At 46.6% G+C, this 15,887-nt stretch overlaps 1 protein-coding gene across 1 annotated transcript in view; it reads left to right on the plus strand.

Moving 5' to 3' along the window:
- The window catches only part of adgrl1a (adhesion G protein-coupled receptor L1a), a gene marked incomplete at its 5' end in the record, with an annotated part of 105,459 nt that overhangs the window by 62,910 nt on the left and 26,662 nt on the right, over positions 1-15,887 (plus strand). The window contains 5 exon segments of the mRNA XM_083780474.1: positions 1,477-1,581; positions 1,584-1,696; positions 3,718-3,886; positions 3,889-3,890; positions 15,433-15,642. Of these exon segments, the coding sequence (XP_083636600.1) occupies positions 1,477-1,581; positions 1,584-1,696; positions 3,718-3,886; positions 3,889-3,890; positions 15,433-15,642 (599 nt within the window).

Below are 15,887 nucleotides of genomic sequence, written 5' to 3' on the forward strand. Positions count from 1 at the left end.
GATCTACAAGCTCATATCGCGCCACCGAGTGGCGCGATACGAGCTTGTAGGTCTGCTATTTTTTGAAAAATCGAAGAGCGACTGACATTTTTAGAATCTGATCTCAGGTCAGAATGGGTTAATAGAATAGCTGGTGGAGGCGTGCGTGTAGATTACTATCGTGCGCCATGCAGCCTGACAGAGCAATCTCAGCACTTGGGCGCTTCTTCTCCTCTCCTCCTCTTCCGTTCTCTCGCTCTCCGTCTCTCTCCGCCATCTTATCCCCCTCTCTCATCTCTCCCATTTCACCTCCATCCTACCTACCCCACCCCATCCTCGTCTTCTATCATGCACTCCTCCTCCTCCCCTGCCCCCTTTTCCCCTGTTTTCTGTCTCCATGCGGCTCTGCACTGGGGAACGAGATTAGAATGATTGAAACAAACGCACATGAAATATTCATATGGAATATAAGAGATCTGTGAATGCTTGAGGGATGAATGTTCCATTGCCCTCCGCATTAAATCTCGCTCTCTTCCACCAGTCAAAATGAAACGCTCCTTACCATCATTCTAACCTCCACTAACTCCCTCTCTCCGTCTCCCTCCTTCTCGCCCTGTCACTTCTCACTCTCTATCTCTGTCTCTCTCTCTCTGTCTCTCTCTCTCTCTCTCTCTCTCTCTCTCTCTCTCTCTCTCTCTCTCTCTCTCTCTCATCTCTCACTCTCTCCCTCTCTCTCTCTCTCTTCTCTCTCTCTCTCTCTCTCTATCTCTCTCTCTCTCTCTCTCTCTCTCTCTCTCTCCTCTCTCTCTCTCTCTCTCTCATTCTCTCACTCTCTCTCACTCTCTCTCCTCTCTCTCTCTCTCTCACTCTCTTCATCTCTCACTCTCTCTCTCCCTCTCTCTCTCTCTCTCTCTCTCTCTCTCTCTCATTCTCTCTCCTCTCTCTCTCTCTCTCTCTCTCTCTCTCTCTCTCTCTCATCTCTCTCTCTCTCTCTCTCTCTCTCTCTCTCTCTCTCTCTCTCTCTCTCTCTCTCTCTCTCTCTCTCTCTCTCTCTCATCTCTCATCTCTCTCTCTCTCTCTCTGTCTCCTCTCTCTCTCTCTCTCTCTCTCTCTCTCTCTCTCTCTCTCTCTCTCTTCTCTCTCTCTCTCTCTCTCTCTCTCTCTCTCTCTCTCTCTCTCTGTCATTACCATATTATGCCCCCATTTCTCTGTGCTGTCTCTCTTTTCTCATCTTTCCTCCCCCGTCCCTCTGTCTGTGTCTCTTTTCACGTAATATCCATATTTATTTATTTTTCCCAACCTGCTTCCTGTCTCTCTCCATCTCTCTCTATCCGTGTCTGTCTGTCTCTCTGTCTCTGTCTCTGTCTCTGTCTCTGTCATCTGTCTCTGTCTCTGTCTCTGTCTCTCTCTCTCTCTCTCTCTCTCTCTCTCTCTCTCTCTCTCTCTCTCTCTCTCTCTCCTCTCTCTCTCTCTCTCTCTCTCTCTCCCTCCCTCCAGGCCAAGTGAAGGTGGTCTTCGTCCTCTACAAGAACCTGGGCTCCTTCCTGTCCACCGAGAACGCCACGGTCAAGATGGAGCTGGAGGCCGGCGGGGGCCGGGCCAGGGCGGGGGGCGTGGCCTGGCGGTCAACTCCCACGTCATCGCCGCCTCCATCAACAAGGAGTCCAGCAGGGTGTTCCTCACCGAGCCAGTGGTGTTCACGCTCAGACACCTACAGGTGTGTTTATCATATTCCCTCCCAACCCACCACGCCAGAACGTGGCACTAGTGCCAGAGAAATCTGCAAAATAAGCATAGAAGACGCGCCGGAAGTGATGTAGTGTTGTATCTGTAGTGCAAGCATAGAGTATTAAAAGGATAGAGACTGATCTGGCAGTGGAAGTTGCTCAGTGGCGTTTTGAAGCACTCGGAAGGACCGTCTATTTCCGCCTTTTGGGCGCATTTCCGCAATGGACCTAAGAATGTTGGTGGTCCAATGCAGAAGTGCAACTGAGCACTCAATGCTAAAGCCCAGCTGCACGGGGTTTCCTCGTCATGAATCACGGGTCCGCCTGCAGTCCTTCCTCTTACCACTAGGGCCAGCGCTTCAACGTTGGAGTGCCTCACTGGCCCTTGAGTGTAAGGGATGGGCGATGGTTCCCAGAGCAGCGATGATGATCAGCGCGGCTCGGATTAACGTTTTAATAGGTTATAAACATGGCATTTTATGCCATTCTGAGCACGTTTACTGCGGACTATCATGTATGCTGTTTCTACACTGAGAGGCCTATGGATGCTAGCGGCGGAAGCTAACAAAAGGTTTTTTTTTTTAATGAAATCTCGTAATCTCAAGGTTGGCTCAGTAGGATACAATAGCTATTCACGAGATGATCTCGTTATGGAACAGATCCGGTTAATGTGGTGGAAGGGTGTTCACACTCATACATCTGCAGCTCTGGTCCATAGCTCTAATGCCTTTGCATTCAAGCTATGCTACTCTCCACATCCTGCGCTCGCATGAAATGCAGACCAGCCTCTCGACTGTAGCGAGAAAAAAAAAGGTTTTTGCTGCTCACCAATACAAAGACGGCTTGTGTGTTTAGAAAGCTTACTTTCCGTGGTGGACGCACTGAGCCCCCCACCACACATATAACATGCACTTTTTGACCAGAAAAGGATTTTTTTGGAAGTGTCACGGCAGCCCGTTGCCCTATACACATACCCCTGATGGAGAACAATGCGTATGCCTAAATTACACAGTTGCATCCCTAACTTTGCCGGCCGGCTTGGGAGACTGTGTTCACAGTGAATTGTAAAAGAGAACAAATACTTTGCAAATATTGTCACAGCATTAATATGTTTGGTGTCATTTGTGTTTAATTAAGATTGTTTGGCACCTGGCTCTCCTGCAGTAACTGGTGATCCTCTTGACTGAGTGGAGGAAGGTACCAAGTGCTATAGAGCAGGAGGGGTGTCTGTCTGGGTTACAAGAGCCTTGTGTTATGTTTTCTATTTAGCTTGATGTTGTGGTGCATCGCCGCATATGTAATGTATTTAATTGGTTTAGTAAACCTAGGTAATTGTGTAAGTTAACTCATGGGGCCGTAGTTAGCCAGATGTTGAGTTAAATGTGTTACCAATTACAGAACTGTTCCTTGGTTTTGTCTTGCCTAGTATAAAAGGGGCAGTGTGTCAGTTCAGTTGGGCTTGGGCAACCAGAAGGTAACACCCAGGGAGAGCTGCTGGGGGCCCTTGATGGAAGGGTTTTAGCCTGATGGAGTTTCTCAAGTTCTGGGTTTGGTTTCCAATTTTCTGTCTTTTGTAAGTTTTGTAAGTCTTCAGTGTTTCTTTTGTTTGTTAGACCGGTGTTCTACTGAAAATACACTGCAACCAGGGAAAATAAAACACCCTAAGAGGTATTGCTGGAGTCTGTCACTTTTTGGAGCCTTGGCCACTCGGCCAACTTTTTCTTCACTTTTTTTCTTTTCTCTCTTTTATAGCCTGCCTAATGAAAATACCTGATGATCATGTTTTAGGGTGGGGAAAAAAAATCAGATATGAGGCATTCTTTCTGATCGGAATATATTCTCATTTGATATCAATGAAAATGCGCTAAAAAGACGTCCTAGCAACCCGTCGGTTGATTAGTTATACATGACGTTCCCACACGTTGTACGGTCTAAATGGGTTAACAATGGTGTGTCATCATCATCATCCTCGCTGTGTGTTTCCCCTCCTCCTCCCCCCCCCCCCATGCAGCTGGAGAACCACTACAGTCCAAACTGCTCGTTCTGGAACTACTCGGAGCGCTCCATGACGGGCGCGTGGTCGTCTCAGGGCTGCCGCCTGCTGGACACCAACGGAACACACACCACCTGCTCCTGCAGTCACCTGACCAACTTCGCCGTGCTCATGGCTCACCACCAACCGACGTGAGTGACCCCCACAGCCACACCTATACTCTGGTTCTCAGTGCTCATGGCTCACCACCAACCCGACGTGAGTGACCCACAGCCACACCTATACTCTGGTTCTGTGCTCATGGCTCACCACCAACCCGACGTGAGTGACCCACACAGCCACACCTATACTCTGGTTCTCAGTGCTCATGGCTCACCACCACCCGACGTGAGTGACCGCACAGCCACACCTATACTCTGGTTCTCAGGTGCTCATGGCTCACCACCAACCCGACGTGAGTGACCCGCACAGCCACACCTATACTCTGGTTCTGTGCTCATGGCTCACCACCAACCCGACGTGAGTCACCCACAGCCACACCTATACTCTGGTTCTGTGCTCATGGCTCACCACCAACCCGACGTGAGTCACCACAGCCACAACCTATACTCTGTTCTCAGTGCTGGAGGAGATGCTCACATTTTGGGCTTAATACATTTTATTCAAAGAGTATATGACGTCATGCAAGTTTCATAGAAAGAAAATACAACTCTTTGTTTTTTTGACATTTTCTCCACAACTCCTTTCCCAATCCTCCCCACCCACCCACCATCTTAACCCATGAGGCCAGACATACAAACAACATATATACAGGTATAAAACCAATAGGTTGAGTACTGTACATAACTAAGATACACACAAGATATATACAGGTATAAAACCAATAGGTTGAGTACTGTACATAACTAAGATACACACAAGATATATACAGGTATAAAACCAATAGGTTGAGTAAGATAAGATACATACTAAGATACAAAGAAAGGATATTGGGTTTAATTAACCCATTAACCCTAGAACACTAAACTTAACTTTTGCCAAACCATCTCTAAACTCACGTATTTTACTCAATGTAATATATTCCATACAAAATATTTCTCATCAAAAAGTACAGCAATTCATGGATTTCTGTATCTGTCTCTCTGTGTCCCCTTTATTCCTATATGGAGTTCTGTGTCAGGCATGCCCAAATATGGAGTGTTGTGATGTCAGAACAGGCCAGCTCCATATATGGACTTAATCAGACCAGTGTGTGTCCAGTGGAAAACCTCGTATGAATCTGATCTCAGGTCAGAATGGGTTAATCAGACCAGTGTGTGTCCAGTGGAAAACCTCGTATGAATCTGATCTCAGGTCAGAATGGGTTAATCAGACCAGTGTGTGTCCAGTGGAAACCTCGTATGAATCTGATCTCAGGTCAGAATGGGTTAAACACAGTGTTACTCCAGTGTATAACACAGTGTTACTCCAGTGTATACGGTATAGGCTTTTAATTGTATTTACTGAGCCGTCAGATCCGTTGAATAGTAATTTGTTTGTGAAAGACGGACACAACTAATGACATGAGCAAAATGATACTTATCAATTGATCCATACTATATCTTTTAATAGGGTATTAATAATAAAATGCTGCTGCTACTGTACAGTATATTGAATTTTCCCCTCTGGGGGTCAATAAAGGTGTACGTTATTTTATCTAATAATTGTCTTGGAATATATTATCTGAATCCTTTCACTGCTATGAAGAAAAAAAACATAAATTAGAAAGCAGACTGACTGAGTGTCTAACTATTTAATTAATTTGTAATATGTATTTCCATTTTTCTCAATGATGGTCAATTACTCCAGCATTTCAAAGTTAATGAGCTGTGGTCTGACCTGAATGGTTAACCACGATGGGAGCGTAGATAGAAATGTACAATGCAATGCACATTAACCGGAGACAAAACTTGTTTTACTCTTACTATCTACAGTACAAGACTACAGTACATACAGTATTATAGTATTTTGGTACTGGTATCCTGTATCATAACTACATGTCTGGCATTTTAACAGAATTTGTGGATATACCTCATGCCTCAATAGAATGTGCATACTGCTAGCTAGAAACAATAGGATGGAATGAGCAGCAGCAGACAGTCAGTGCAGTATCTCAGTGTACTTTGGGCACAGGTAATGAGCAGCAGCAGACAGTCAGTGCAGTATCTCAGTGTACTTTGGGCACAGGTAATGAGCAGCAGCAGACAGTCAGTGCAGTATCTTCAGTGTACTTTGGGCACAGGTAATGAGCAGCAGCAGACAGTCAGTGCAGTATCTCAGTGTACTTTGGGCACAGGTAATGAGCAGCAGCAGACAGTCAGTGCAGTATCTCAGTGTACTTTGGGCACAGGTAATGAGCAGCAGCAGACAGTCAGTGCAGTATCTCAGTGTACTTTGGGCACAGGTAATGAGCAGCAGCAGACAGTCAGTGCAGTGTCTCAGTGTACTTTGGGCACAGGTAATGAGCAGCAGCAGACAGTCAGTGCAGTATCTCAGTGTACTTTGGGCACAGGTAATGAGCAGCAGCAGACAGTCAGTGCAGTATCTCAGTGTACTTTGGGCACAGGTAATGAGCAGCAGCAGACAGTCAGTGCAGTATCTCAGTGTACTTTGGGCACAGGTAATGAGCAGCAGCAGACAGTCAGTGCAGTATCTCAGTGTACTTTGGGCACAGGTAATGAGCAGCAGCAGACAGTCAGTGCAGTATCTCAGTGTACTTTGGGCACAGGTAATGAGCAGCAGCAGACAGTCAGTGCAGTATCTCAGTGTACTTTGGGCACAGGTAATGAGCAGCAGCAGACAGTCAGTGCAGTATCTCAGTGTACTTTGGGCACAGGTAATGAGCAGCAGCAGACAGTCAGTGCAGTATCTTCAGTGTACTTTGGGCACAGGTAATGAGCAGCAGCAGACAGTCAGTGCAGTATCTTCAGTGTACTTTGGGCACAGGTAATGAGCAGCAGCAGACAGTCAGTGCAGTATCTCAGTGTACTTTGGGCACAGGTAATGAGCAGCAGCAGACAGTCAGTGCAGTATCTCAGTGTACTTTGGGCACAGGTAATGAGCAGCAGCAGACAGTCAGTGCAGTACCTCAGTGTACTTTGGGCACAGGTAATGAGCAGCAGCAGACAGTCAGTGCAGTATCTCAGTGTACTTTGGGCACAGGTAATGAGCAGCAGCAGACAGTCAGTGCAGTATCTCAGTGTACTTTGGGCACAGGTAATGAGCAGCAGCAGACAGTCAGTGCAGTATCTCAGTGTACTTTGGGCACAGGTAATGAGCAGCAGCAGACAGTCAGTGCAGTATCTCAGTGTACTTTGGGCACAGGTAATGAGCAGCAGCAGACAGTCAGTGCAGTATCTCAGTGTACTTTGGGCACAGGTAATGAGCAGCAGCAGACAGTCAGTGCAGTATCTCAGTGTACTTTGGGCACAGGTAATGAGCAGCAGCAGACAGTCAGTGCAGTATCTCAGTGTACTTTGGGCACAGGTAATGAGCAGCAGCAGACAGTCAGTGCAGTATCTCAGTGTACTTTGGGCACAGGTAATGAGCAGCAGCAGACAGTCAGTGCAGTATCTCAGTGTACTTTGGGCACAGGTAATGAGCAGCAGCAGACAGTCAGTGCAGTATCTTCAGTGTACTTTGGGCACAGGTAATGAGCAGCAGCAGACAGTCAGTGCAGTATCTTCAGTGTACTTTGGGCACAGGTAATGAGCAGCAGCAGACAGTCAGTGCAGTATCTTCAGTGTACTTTGGGCACAGGTAATGAGCAGCAGCAGACAGTCAGTGCAGTATCTCAGTGTACTTTGGGCACAGGTAATGAGCAGCAGCAGACAGTCAGTGCAGTATCTCAGTGTACTTTGGGCACAGGTAATGAGCAGCAGCAGACAGTCAGTGCAGTATCTCAGTGTACTTTGGGCACAGGTAATGAGCAGCAGCAGACAGTCAGTGCAGTATCTCAGTGTACTTTGGGCACAGGTAATGAGCAGCAGCAGACAGTCAGTGCAGTATCTCAGTGTACTTTGGGCACAGGTAATGAGCAGCAGCAGACAGTCAGTGCAGTATCTCAGTGTACTTTGGGCACAGGTAATGAGCAGCAGCAGACAGTCAGTGCAGTATCTCAGTGTACTTTGGGCACAGGTAATGAGCAGCAGCAGACAGTCAGTGCAGTATCTCAGTGTACTTTGGGCACAGGTAATGAGCAGCAGCAGACAGTCAGTGCAGTATCTCAGTGTACTTTGGGCACAGGTAATGAGCAGCAGCAGACAGTCAGTGCAGTGTCTCAGTGTACTTTGGGCACAGGTAACGAGCAGCAGCAGACAGTCAGTGTAGTATCTCAGTGCACTTTGGGCACAGGTAACGAGCAGCAGCAGACAGTCAGTGCAGTATCTCAGTGTACTTTGGGCACAGGTAATGAGCAGCAGCAGACAGTCAGTGCAGTATCTCAGTGTACTTTGGGCACAGGTAATGAGCAGCAGCAGACAGTCAGTGCAGTATCTCAGTGTACTTTGGGCACAGGTAATGAGCAGCAGCAGACAGTCAGTGCAGTATCTCAGTGTACTTTGGGCACAGGTAATGAGCAGCAGCAGACAGTCAGTGCAGTATCTCAGTGTACTTTGGGCACAGGTAATGAGCAGCAGCAGACAGTCAGTGCAGTATCTCAGTGTACTTTGGGCACAGGTAATGAGCAGCAGCAGACAGTCAGTGCAGTATCTCAGTGTACTTTGGGCACAGGTAATGAGCAGCAGCAGACAGTCAGTGCAGTATCTCAGTGTACTTTGGGCACAGGTAATGAGCAGCAGCAGACAGTCAGTGCAGTATCTCAGTGTACTTTGGGCACAGGTAATGAGCAGCAGCAGACAGTCAGTGCAGTATCTCAGTGTACTTTGGGCACAGGTAACGAGCAGCAGCAGACAGTCAGTGCAGTATCTCAGTGTACTTTGGGCACAGGTAATGAGCAGCAGCAGACAGTCAGTGCAGTATCTCAGTGTTCTTTGGGCACAGGTAATGAGCAGCAGCAGACAGTCAGTGCAGTATCTCAGTGTACTTTGGGCACAGGTAACGAGCAGCAGCAGACAGTCAGTGCAGTATCTCAGTGTTCTTTGGGCACAGGTAATGAGCAGCAGCAGACAGTCAGTGCAGTATCTCAGTGTACTTTGGGCACAGGTAATGAGCAGCAGCAGACAGTCAGTGCAGTATCTCAGTGTACTTTGGGCACAGGTAATGAGCAGCAGCAGACAGTCAGTGCAGTATCTCAGTGTTCTTTGGGCACAGGTAATGAGCAGCAGCAGACAGTCAGTGCAGTATCTCAGTGTACTTTGGGCACAGGTAACGAGCAGCAGCAGACAGTCAGTGCAGTATCTCAGTGTACTTTGGGCACAGGTAATGAGCAGCAGCAGACAGTCAGTGCAGTATCTCAGTGTACTTTGGGCACAGGTAATGAGCAGCAGCAGACAGTCAGTGCAGTATCTCAGTGTACTTTGGGCACAGGTAATGAGCAGCAGCAGACAGTCAGTGCAGTATCTCAGTGTACTTTGGGCACAGGCAATGAGCAGCAGCAGACAGTCAGTGCAGTATCTCAGTGTACTTTGGGCACAGGTAATGAGCAGCAGCAGACAGTCAGTGCAGTATCTCAGTGTACTTTGGGCACAGGTAATGAGCAGCAGCAGACAGTCAGTGCAGTATCTCAGTGTACTTTGGGCACAGGTAATGAGCAGCAGCAGACAGTCAGTGCAGTATCTCAGTGTACTTTGGGCACAGGTAATGAGCAGCAGCAGACAGTCAGTGCAGTATCTCAGTGTACTTTGGGCACAGGTAATGAGCAGCAGCAGACAGTCAGTGCAGTATCTCAGTGTACTTTGGGCACAGGTAATGAGCAGCAGCAGACAGTCAGTGCAGTATCTCAGTGTACTTTGGGCACAGGTAATGAGCAGCAGCAGACAGTCAGTGCAGTATCTCAGTGTACTTTGGGCACAGGTAATGAGCAGCAGCAGACAGTCAGTGCAGTGTCTCAGTGTACTTTGGGCACAGGTAACGAGCAGCAGCAGACAGTCAGTGCAGTATCTCAGTGCACTTTGGGCACAGGTAACGAGCAGCAGCAGACAGTCAGTGCAGTATCTCAGTGCACTTTGGGCACAGGTAATGAGCAGCAGCAGACAGTCAGTGCAGTATCTCAGTGTACTTTGGGCACAGGTAATGAGCAGCAGCAGACAGTCAGTGCAGTATCTCAGTGTACTTTGGGCACAGGTAATGAGCAGCAGCAGACAGTCAGTGCAGTATCTCAGTGTACTTTGGGCACAGGTAATGAGCAGCAGCAGACAGTCAGTGCAGTATCTCAGTGTACTTTGGGCACAGGTAATGAGCAGCAGCAGACAGTCAGTGCAGTATCTCAGTGTACTTTGGGCACAGGTAATGAGCAGCAGCAGACAGTCAGTGCAGTATCTCAGTGTACTTTGGGCACAGGTAATGAGCAGCAGCAGACAGTCAGTGCAGTATCTCAGTGTACTTTGGGCACAGGTAATGAGCAGCAGCAGACAGTCAGTGCAGTATCTCAGTGTACTTTGGGCACAGGTAATGAGCAGCAGCAGACAGTCAGTGCAGTATCTCAGTGTACTTTGGGCACAGGTAATGAGCAGCAGCAGACAGTCAGTGCAGTATCTCAGTGTACTTTGGGCACAGGTAACGAGCAGCAGCAGACAGTCAGTGCAGTATCTCAGTGTACTTTGGGCACAGGTAATGAGCAGCAGCAGACAGTCAGTGCAGTATCTCAGTGTTCTTTGGGCACAGGTAACGAGCAGCAGCAGACAGTCAGTGCAGTATCTCAGTGTTCTTTGGGCACAGGTAATGAGCAGCAGCAGACAGTCAGTGCAGTATCTCAGTGTACTTTGGGCACAGGTAATGAGCAGCAGCAGACAGTCAGTGCAGTATCTCAGTGTACTTTGGGCACAGGTAATGAGCAGCAGCAGACAGTCAGTGCAGTATCTCAGTGTACTTTGGGCACAGGTAACGAGCAGCAGCAGACAGTCAGTGCAGTATCTCAGTGTACTTTGGGCACAGGTAATGAGCAGCAGCAGACAGTCAGTGCAGTATCTCAGTGTACTTTGGGCACAGGTAATGAGCAGCAGCAGACAGTCAGTGCAGTATCTCAGTGTACTTTGGGCACAGGTAATGAGCAGCAGCAGACAGTCAGTGCAGTATCTCAGTGTACTTTGGGCACAGGTAATGAGCAGCAGCAGACAGTCAGTGCAGTATCTCAGTGTACTTTGGGCACAGGTAATGAGCAGCAGCAGACAGTCAGTGCAGTATCTCAGTGTACTTTGGGCACAGGTAATGAGCAGCAGCAGACAGTCAGTGCAGTATCTCAGTGTACTTTGGGCACAGGTAATGAGCAGCAGCAGACAGTCAGTGCAGTATCTCAGTGTACTTTGGGCACAGGTAACGCAAGCCCTGCACGCACGAGGCAGGCTGTACATGTGCAACTTGGAACTTCTGATGAGAACAATATGGGCAAATCATTGTGCGCCCCAAGCTGGAAACATTGTGACACTTGTGACCTACAGTATCAGTAACTTTAGATAACCTTCATCTATTAATTGTATAGCACATTATATTATATTGATACATTTACATCCTCTGGTCATGTTGACAAGAGGTATTGCATGAAGCTATATGGGGGAAGCTGTCCTCTGTCCAAACAGCTAGGCTTTCCATTACAGCTGTGGTTCCCAAAGTGGGATCCTGGGACCTCCAGGGGTCCTTGAGAGAGTTCCAGGGGGTCCCCAGCTAAATGATAATTAGGAACCAAATGGACCCTTATGGGTCTGTAACTCAGAGAGTTGCAAAATTTGTGTGTACAAAATTTGTAAGCTCTCAGAGTTAAATGAACATTGATTTTACAATATTAATTGGCGTCCCAGAGATATAAATGCCATTAAATGGGGGTCGGTATAGACTAATATGCATGTCAAACTGGGGGTCCTTAATATAAAAAGAACCACCGCTCATCCGCACACTCAGATCTGCACACAATCAATGTGTTTATTTAGCAAGCTTTCGGTCTACTGACCTTCTTCAGGCATGATCAAAAAGTGACATAGGACAGAATAAATGTTCATCACTTGATTGGATGATTGATCACACCTATGTCAAAACATTTCAATTAGAATGATAGCTCATGGGAGTTGTAGTTCTCAGTGAACTACAAGGCACCCAAAGACACTAAGGGCTCCATTTTCGTCACCGCTAAACCCCTTATCCCTAAACTTCTTTGCCTTTTTTTTTTTTTTTTTTTACTATTTTGCTAAACATTTTTGAATAGTTAAAATAGCCAGTCTACAAGCTCACAAAGTGTCAATGTAAATTGGCTAGTTGAACTATTAAAGTTTGTTCGTAATAAAAGGCAAAGAAGTTGCCCTTAAGATAAGGGGTTTAGCGGTCCATTTAGACAAGAGAAAACATCACGAAGAAAAATATTATTACAAACGAACTACGAAAAGATGAAAACTACCCCGTAGCCTGTCACTTTAATAATCACTCACATCCTATCTCCTCCCTTAGGTTCCAGGGAATTGAGCAGATTACTCTTCAGAGAGGGGGTGATGTCTACAGAAGGTTATGCCAGAGAGAGCTCTATTGGAACCACACTTTAGAAAGTTTACAACCCTTAGGTCTCAATGAAGATTTTGATATGAGTGTTGTTCTATAAACAGATGACAAAAGATTATACATTTGCTCTTTGCTTTATGATGGCTATGTGCCTGATGTTTGCATTTGTGACCCACCGTGAATGAGAGACTGCCATTGGATTTTTTTGAATTTTCGTTTTTTCATGTCATATGAAAGCAGGGAATCATAGCTTCAGATTGACATATTGGTTGTTCAGTTTGACCCACCAGTTTTGGACATTATGGCTTATAGAGTAACGTCTTGCAGAAAACAGCGAGTTGAGGAAACAGGCTTGAAAGGTTCACTTCTGTGGTCTCTAACATTACACCTAGCTACATGTTCAAGCATTTATTTCATATTTACATATTTTCAGCTCTGACACTTATTTCAGACATGCTCTAGTATGTGATGAGTCTGCCTGTGCTATTAACTCATTAAAAAGAAAAGTTGGGCCCAGGCCGTAGCGTAACGGTCTGGGCACCGGACTGGTGATCCAGTCGCGGTGTGCCGCGGGTTCGACTCCCGAACCCGACACGGCCTTTACCGCATGTCATCCCCCCATCTCTCTCCCGTTTCCTGTCAGCCTACTATCTGTCCCTTAAAAAATCAATAAAAGGCGTAAGCCGCAAAAAAATATCTTAAAAAAAAAAAAAAAAAAGTTGGAATTTGCGCGATGGCAGGCTCTCAGTCAAATCTGGTCACATTTGATTGCATTATTATCTTTAGTTTTTTTGTTTTTAGTTTACTTAATTTGTAATTAATTGTATAATATTTCTTCCTTGTGATGTTTTCTCTTGTAGTTCACTGAGAACTACAACTCCCATGAGCTATCATTCTAATTGACTTGTTTTGACATAGGTGTGATCAATCATCCAATCAAGTGATGAACATATATTCTGTCCTATGTCACTTTTTGATCATGCCTGAAGAAGGTCAGTAGACCGAAAGCTTGCTAAATAAATACATTGATTGTGCAGCAGATCTGAGTGTGCAGAGCTTCCCTTTATTTGTATTTTTTGTATTTTTCTAAACTGGGGGTCCTTGAAATTAAACGGGTTAAAAATCACTGTTAGAACCGTAAAAATCTCTTTATGACCGGGGTCCCTGGCATATCTTTTCAAATGGGGGTCCGCAGGCTAATTAGTGTCAATTTGGGGGTCCTTGACATGAAAACCACTGCATTACAGCTGAAATGTTGGTGCCTGCACGCCACGGGGGAGCCATGCAGCTCTGCAGTGTGTTGCATCATGATGCATTTCTGATCATTTTCACCTTTAATGATATGCATAAAATAGGGATCCAAGCCAGGGTGAAAGTGGTTAAAATGCAGCCCTGTGTCATTGCAGACGAGATGCATTCCTGTGAATGGTAATAATATAATTTTAATAATAATATAATAATATATTTTTTTGTGCGGATGAGTGTGAATAAATATTATTTATTCACACTCATCCGCACAAAAACGTGTACATGCACCCACACTCAAACACGCACACGTGCACAGGCGCACGCATCACACACAATATACCCCGTGTCTTGCTATTTGTGTTGAAGTATCGCTCTCTCTTCCCGACACTCTGCGAGGTGCGGCGCTCACACACTCATGTCCTGCTACTCCCGCTGACATTCACTTGAATCTGAATGTCATGTTATTTTTCCAACACGTCTTGTCTCTTGTCTCCGCACTTTAGCGCTCCTGCATATATTTACAAATATTAAGTGAAGCAATCTTGTTCCTTCTCAAACCCCCGGCCTGCCTGCCTGCCCGCCCCACCGTCCCTCCATTCTATCTCGCTGATCCCTCCCTCCTATTGTTTCCGCAACCATCCTGCTTCTTATCTCTTTATGCCTTCTGTTACTTCTCTGTCTCTCCCTTCACTCTCCTCTCGTCTTCTGATCCGCCCTCGTCTCCACTGGTCTTGTGGCCTCTTTCTCTCCCTCTCTCTCTCTCTCTCTCTCTCTCTCTCTCTCTCTCTCTCTCTCTCTCTCTCTCTCTCTCTCTCTCTCTCCCTCTCTCTCCATCCCTCTCTCTCCCTCTTTCTCCATCCCTCTCTCTCTCTCCCACCTGCCCCTGTGCATGTTTCCAGTGGTTTAAGAAGTACCAACACTGCAAGTAAAAGTCTGGAATTCAAAAATGTACTTGAGTGAAAGTACAAAAGCATTAGTATGAAAATGTACCAAAACTTCCAAAAGTAGAAAGTACTCATTTATTACATACTCCAGTAAAGCAAAAAATCACCTCAAAACCATATACTTAAGTAGCCTGACACTTATTTAATTTCGCTTCACTTCATTATTCACACTGAAAGCCCCACGGCAGCAGTTTCTGGGATGGGCGTTGCCAAAGCTCCAGTCTTCGGCGATTGGTTCACAACAACCAATCAAAATAGTAAAAAAGCAGATGACGTCGTTGTCAATGTGGCTAACCCGGTTGCTAACCAAACAAACACGCTCAACGAGCGCTAATAGCATGTAAACAAACGGTAAATATGTTGGATGATGATGTTTCTAAAAACCTGTCCTTTCTGTAAAGAAACGATCTATATAGGGCGATTTAATAGCCAGATCGATACGGCCGCAGTGGGGGCAACCATGTTTGTTAACTTGACGCCATCGAGTTGAGACGCGCTGATTGGCCGTAGCCGTAGGCTGCCATAGAGTCACCAGACCCGAATCTCCCAGAACATTTTTTCTTAGATCATTTTTGTGGCTTTCGCCTTTATTTATTTATTCTTTTATAGAGGGATAGGGTGACAGTAGGCTGACAGGAAATGGGGAGAGAGATTGGGGGTTGGTGACATGCAGTAAAGGCCGTCAGGATCGGGAGTCGAACCCGCGGGCCGCGGCACACTGCCAGGCTGGATTACCAGCCAAGGTGCCCAGATGGGTACGCCAGCCGCCTGGGCCCCCGCAACATTGAATGGCTGTGGCTATAGCGACTCAGGGGCTGGAGGAGCCAGGCTAATATAATACAGCAGTTGAGAAAATGTACTTGTACAGTAGTCATACTTGTTGTGTGTCCCTCCTCCTCAGTACCCCGGGCGGATGCACGAGCTCATCCTGTTCGTCATCACGTGGGTGGGCATCGTCATCTCCCTGGTGTGTCTGGCCATCTGCATCTCCACCTTCTGCTTCCTGCGCGGCCTGCAGACCGACCGCAACACCATCCACAAGAACCTCTGCATCAACCTCTTCATCGCGGAGCTGCTCTTCCTCATCGGCATCGACAAGACCCAGTACCACGTGAGCTGCTCCCCCTCTCGTCTCATATAACTGACCCTTTGTCATAAGTCCCGCCCCCGTGGCTGTGCCCCTCTTCGCGGCCATTGGTTGCCGTTTCTTGGTTGGACAAAAATCCTTTCTCTCCGTCCACTATAGGCCTACCATCGGAATAAGGGGTTTTTCAGTTGCTTCGTATGGATATTCAGTGTGTTCAAAACTTATTTTAAACTTGGTCTCATTAAAAAGGAACATCTCAGGTGCAGTAT

This window comes from Protomyctophum parallelum, assembly GCF_964188405.1.
Source record: "Protomyctophum parallelum genome assembly, chromosome: 13".
In the NCBI taxonomy this organism is placed as follows: Eukaryota; Metazoa; Chordata; class Actinopteri; order Myctophiformes; family Myctophidae; genus Protomyctophum; species Protomyctophum parallelum.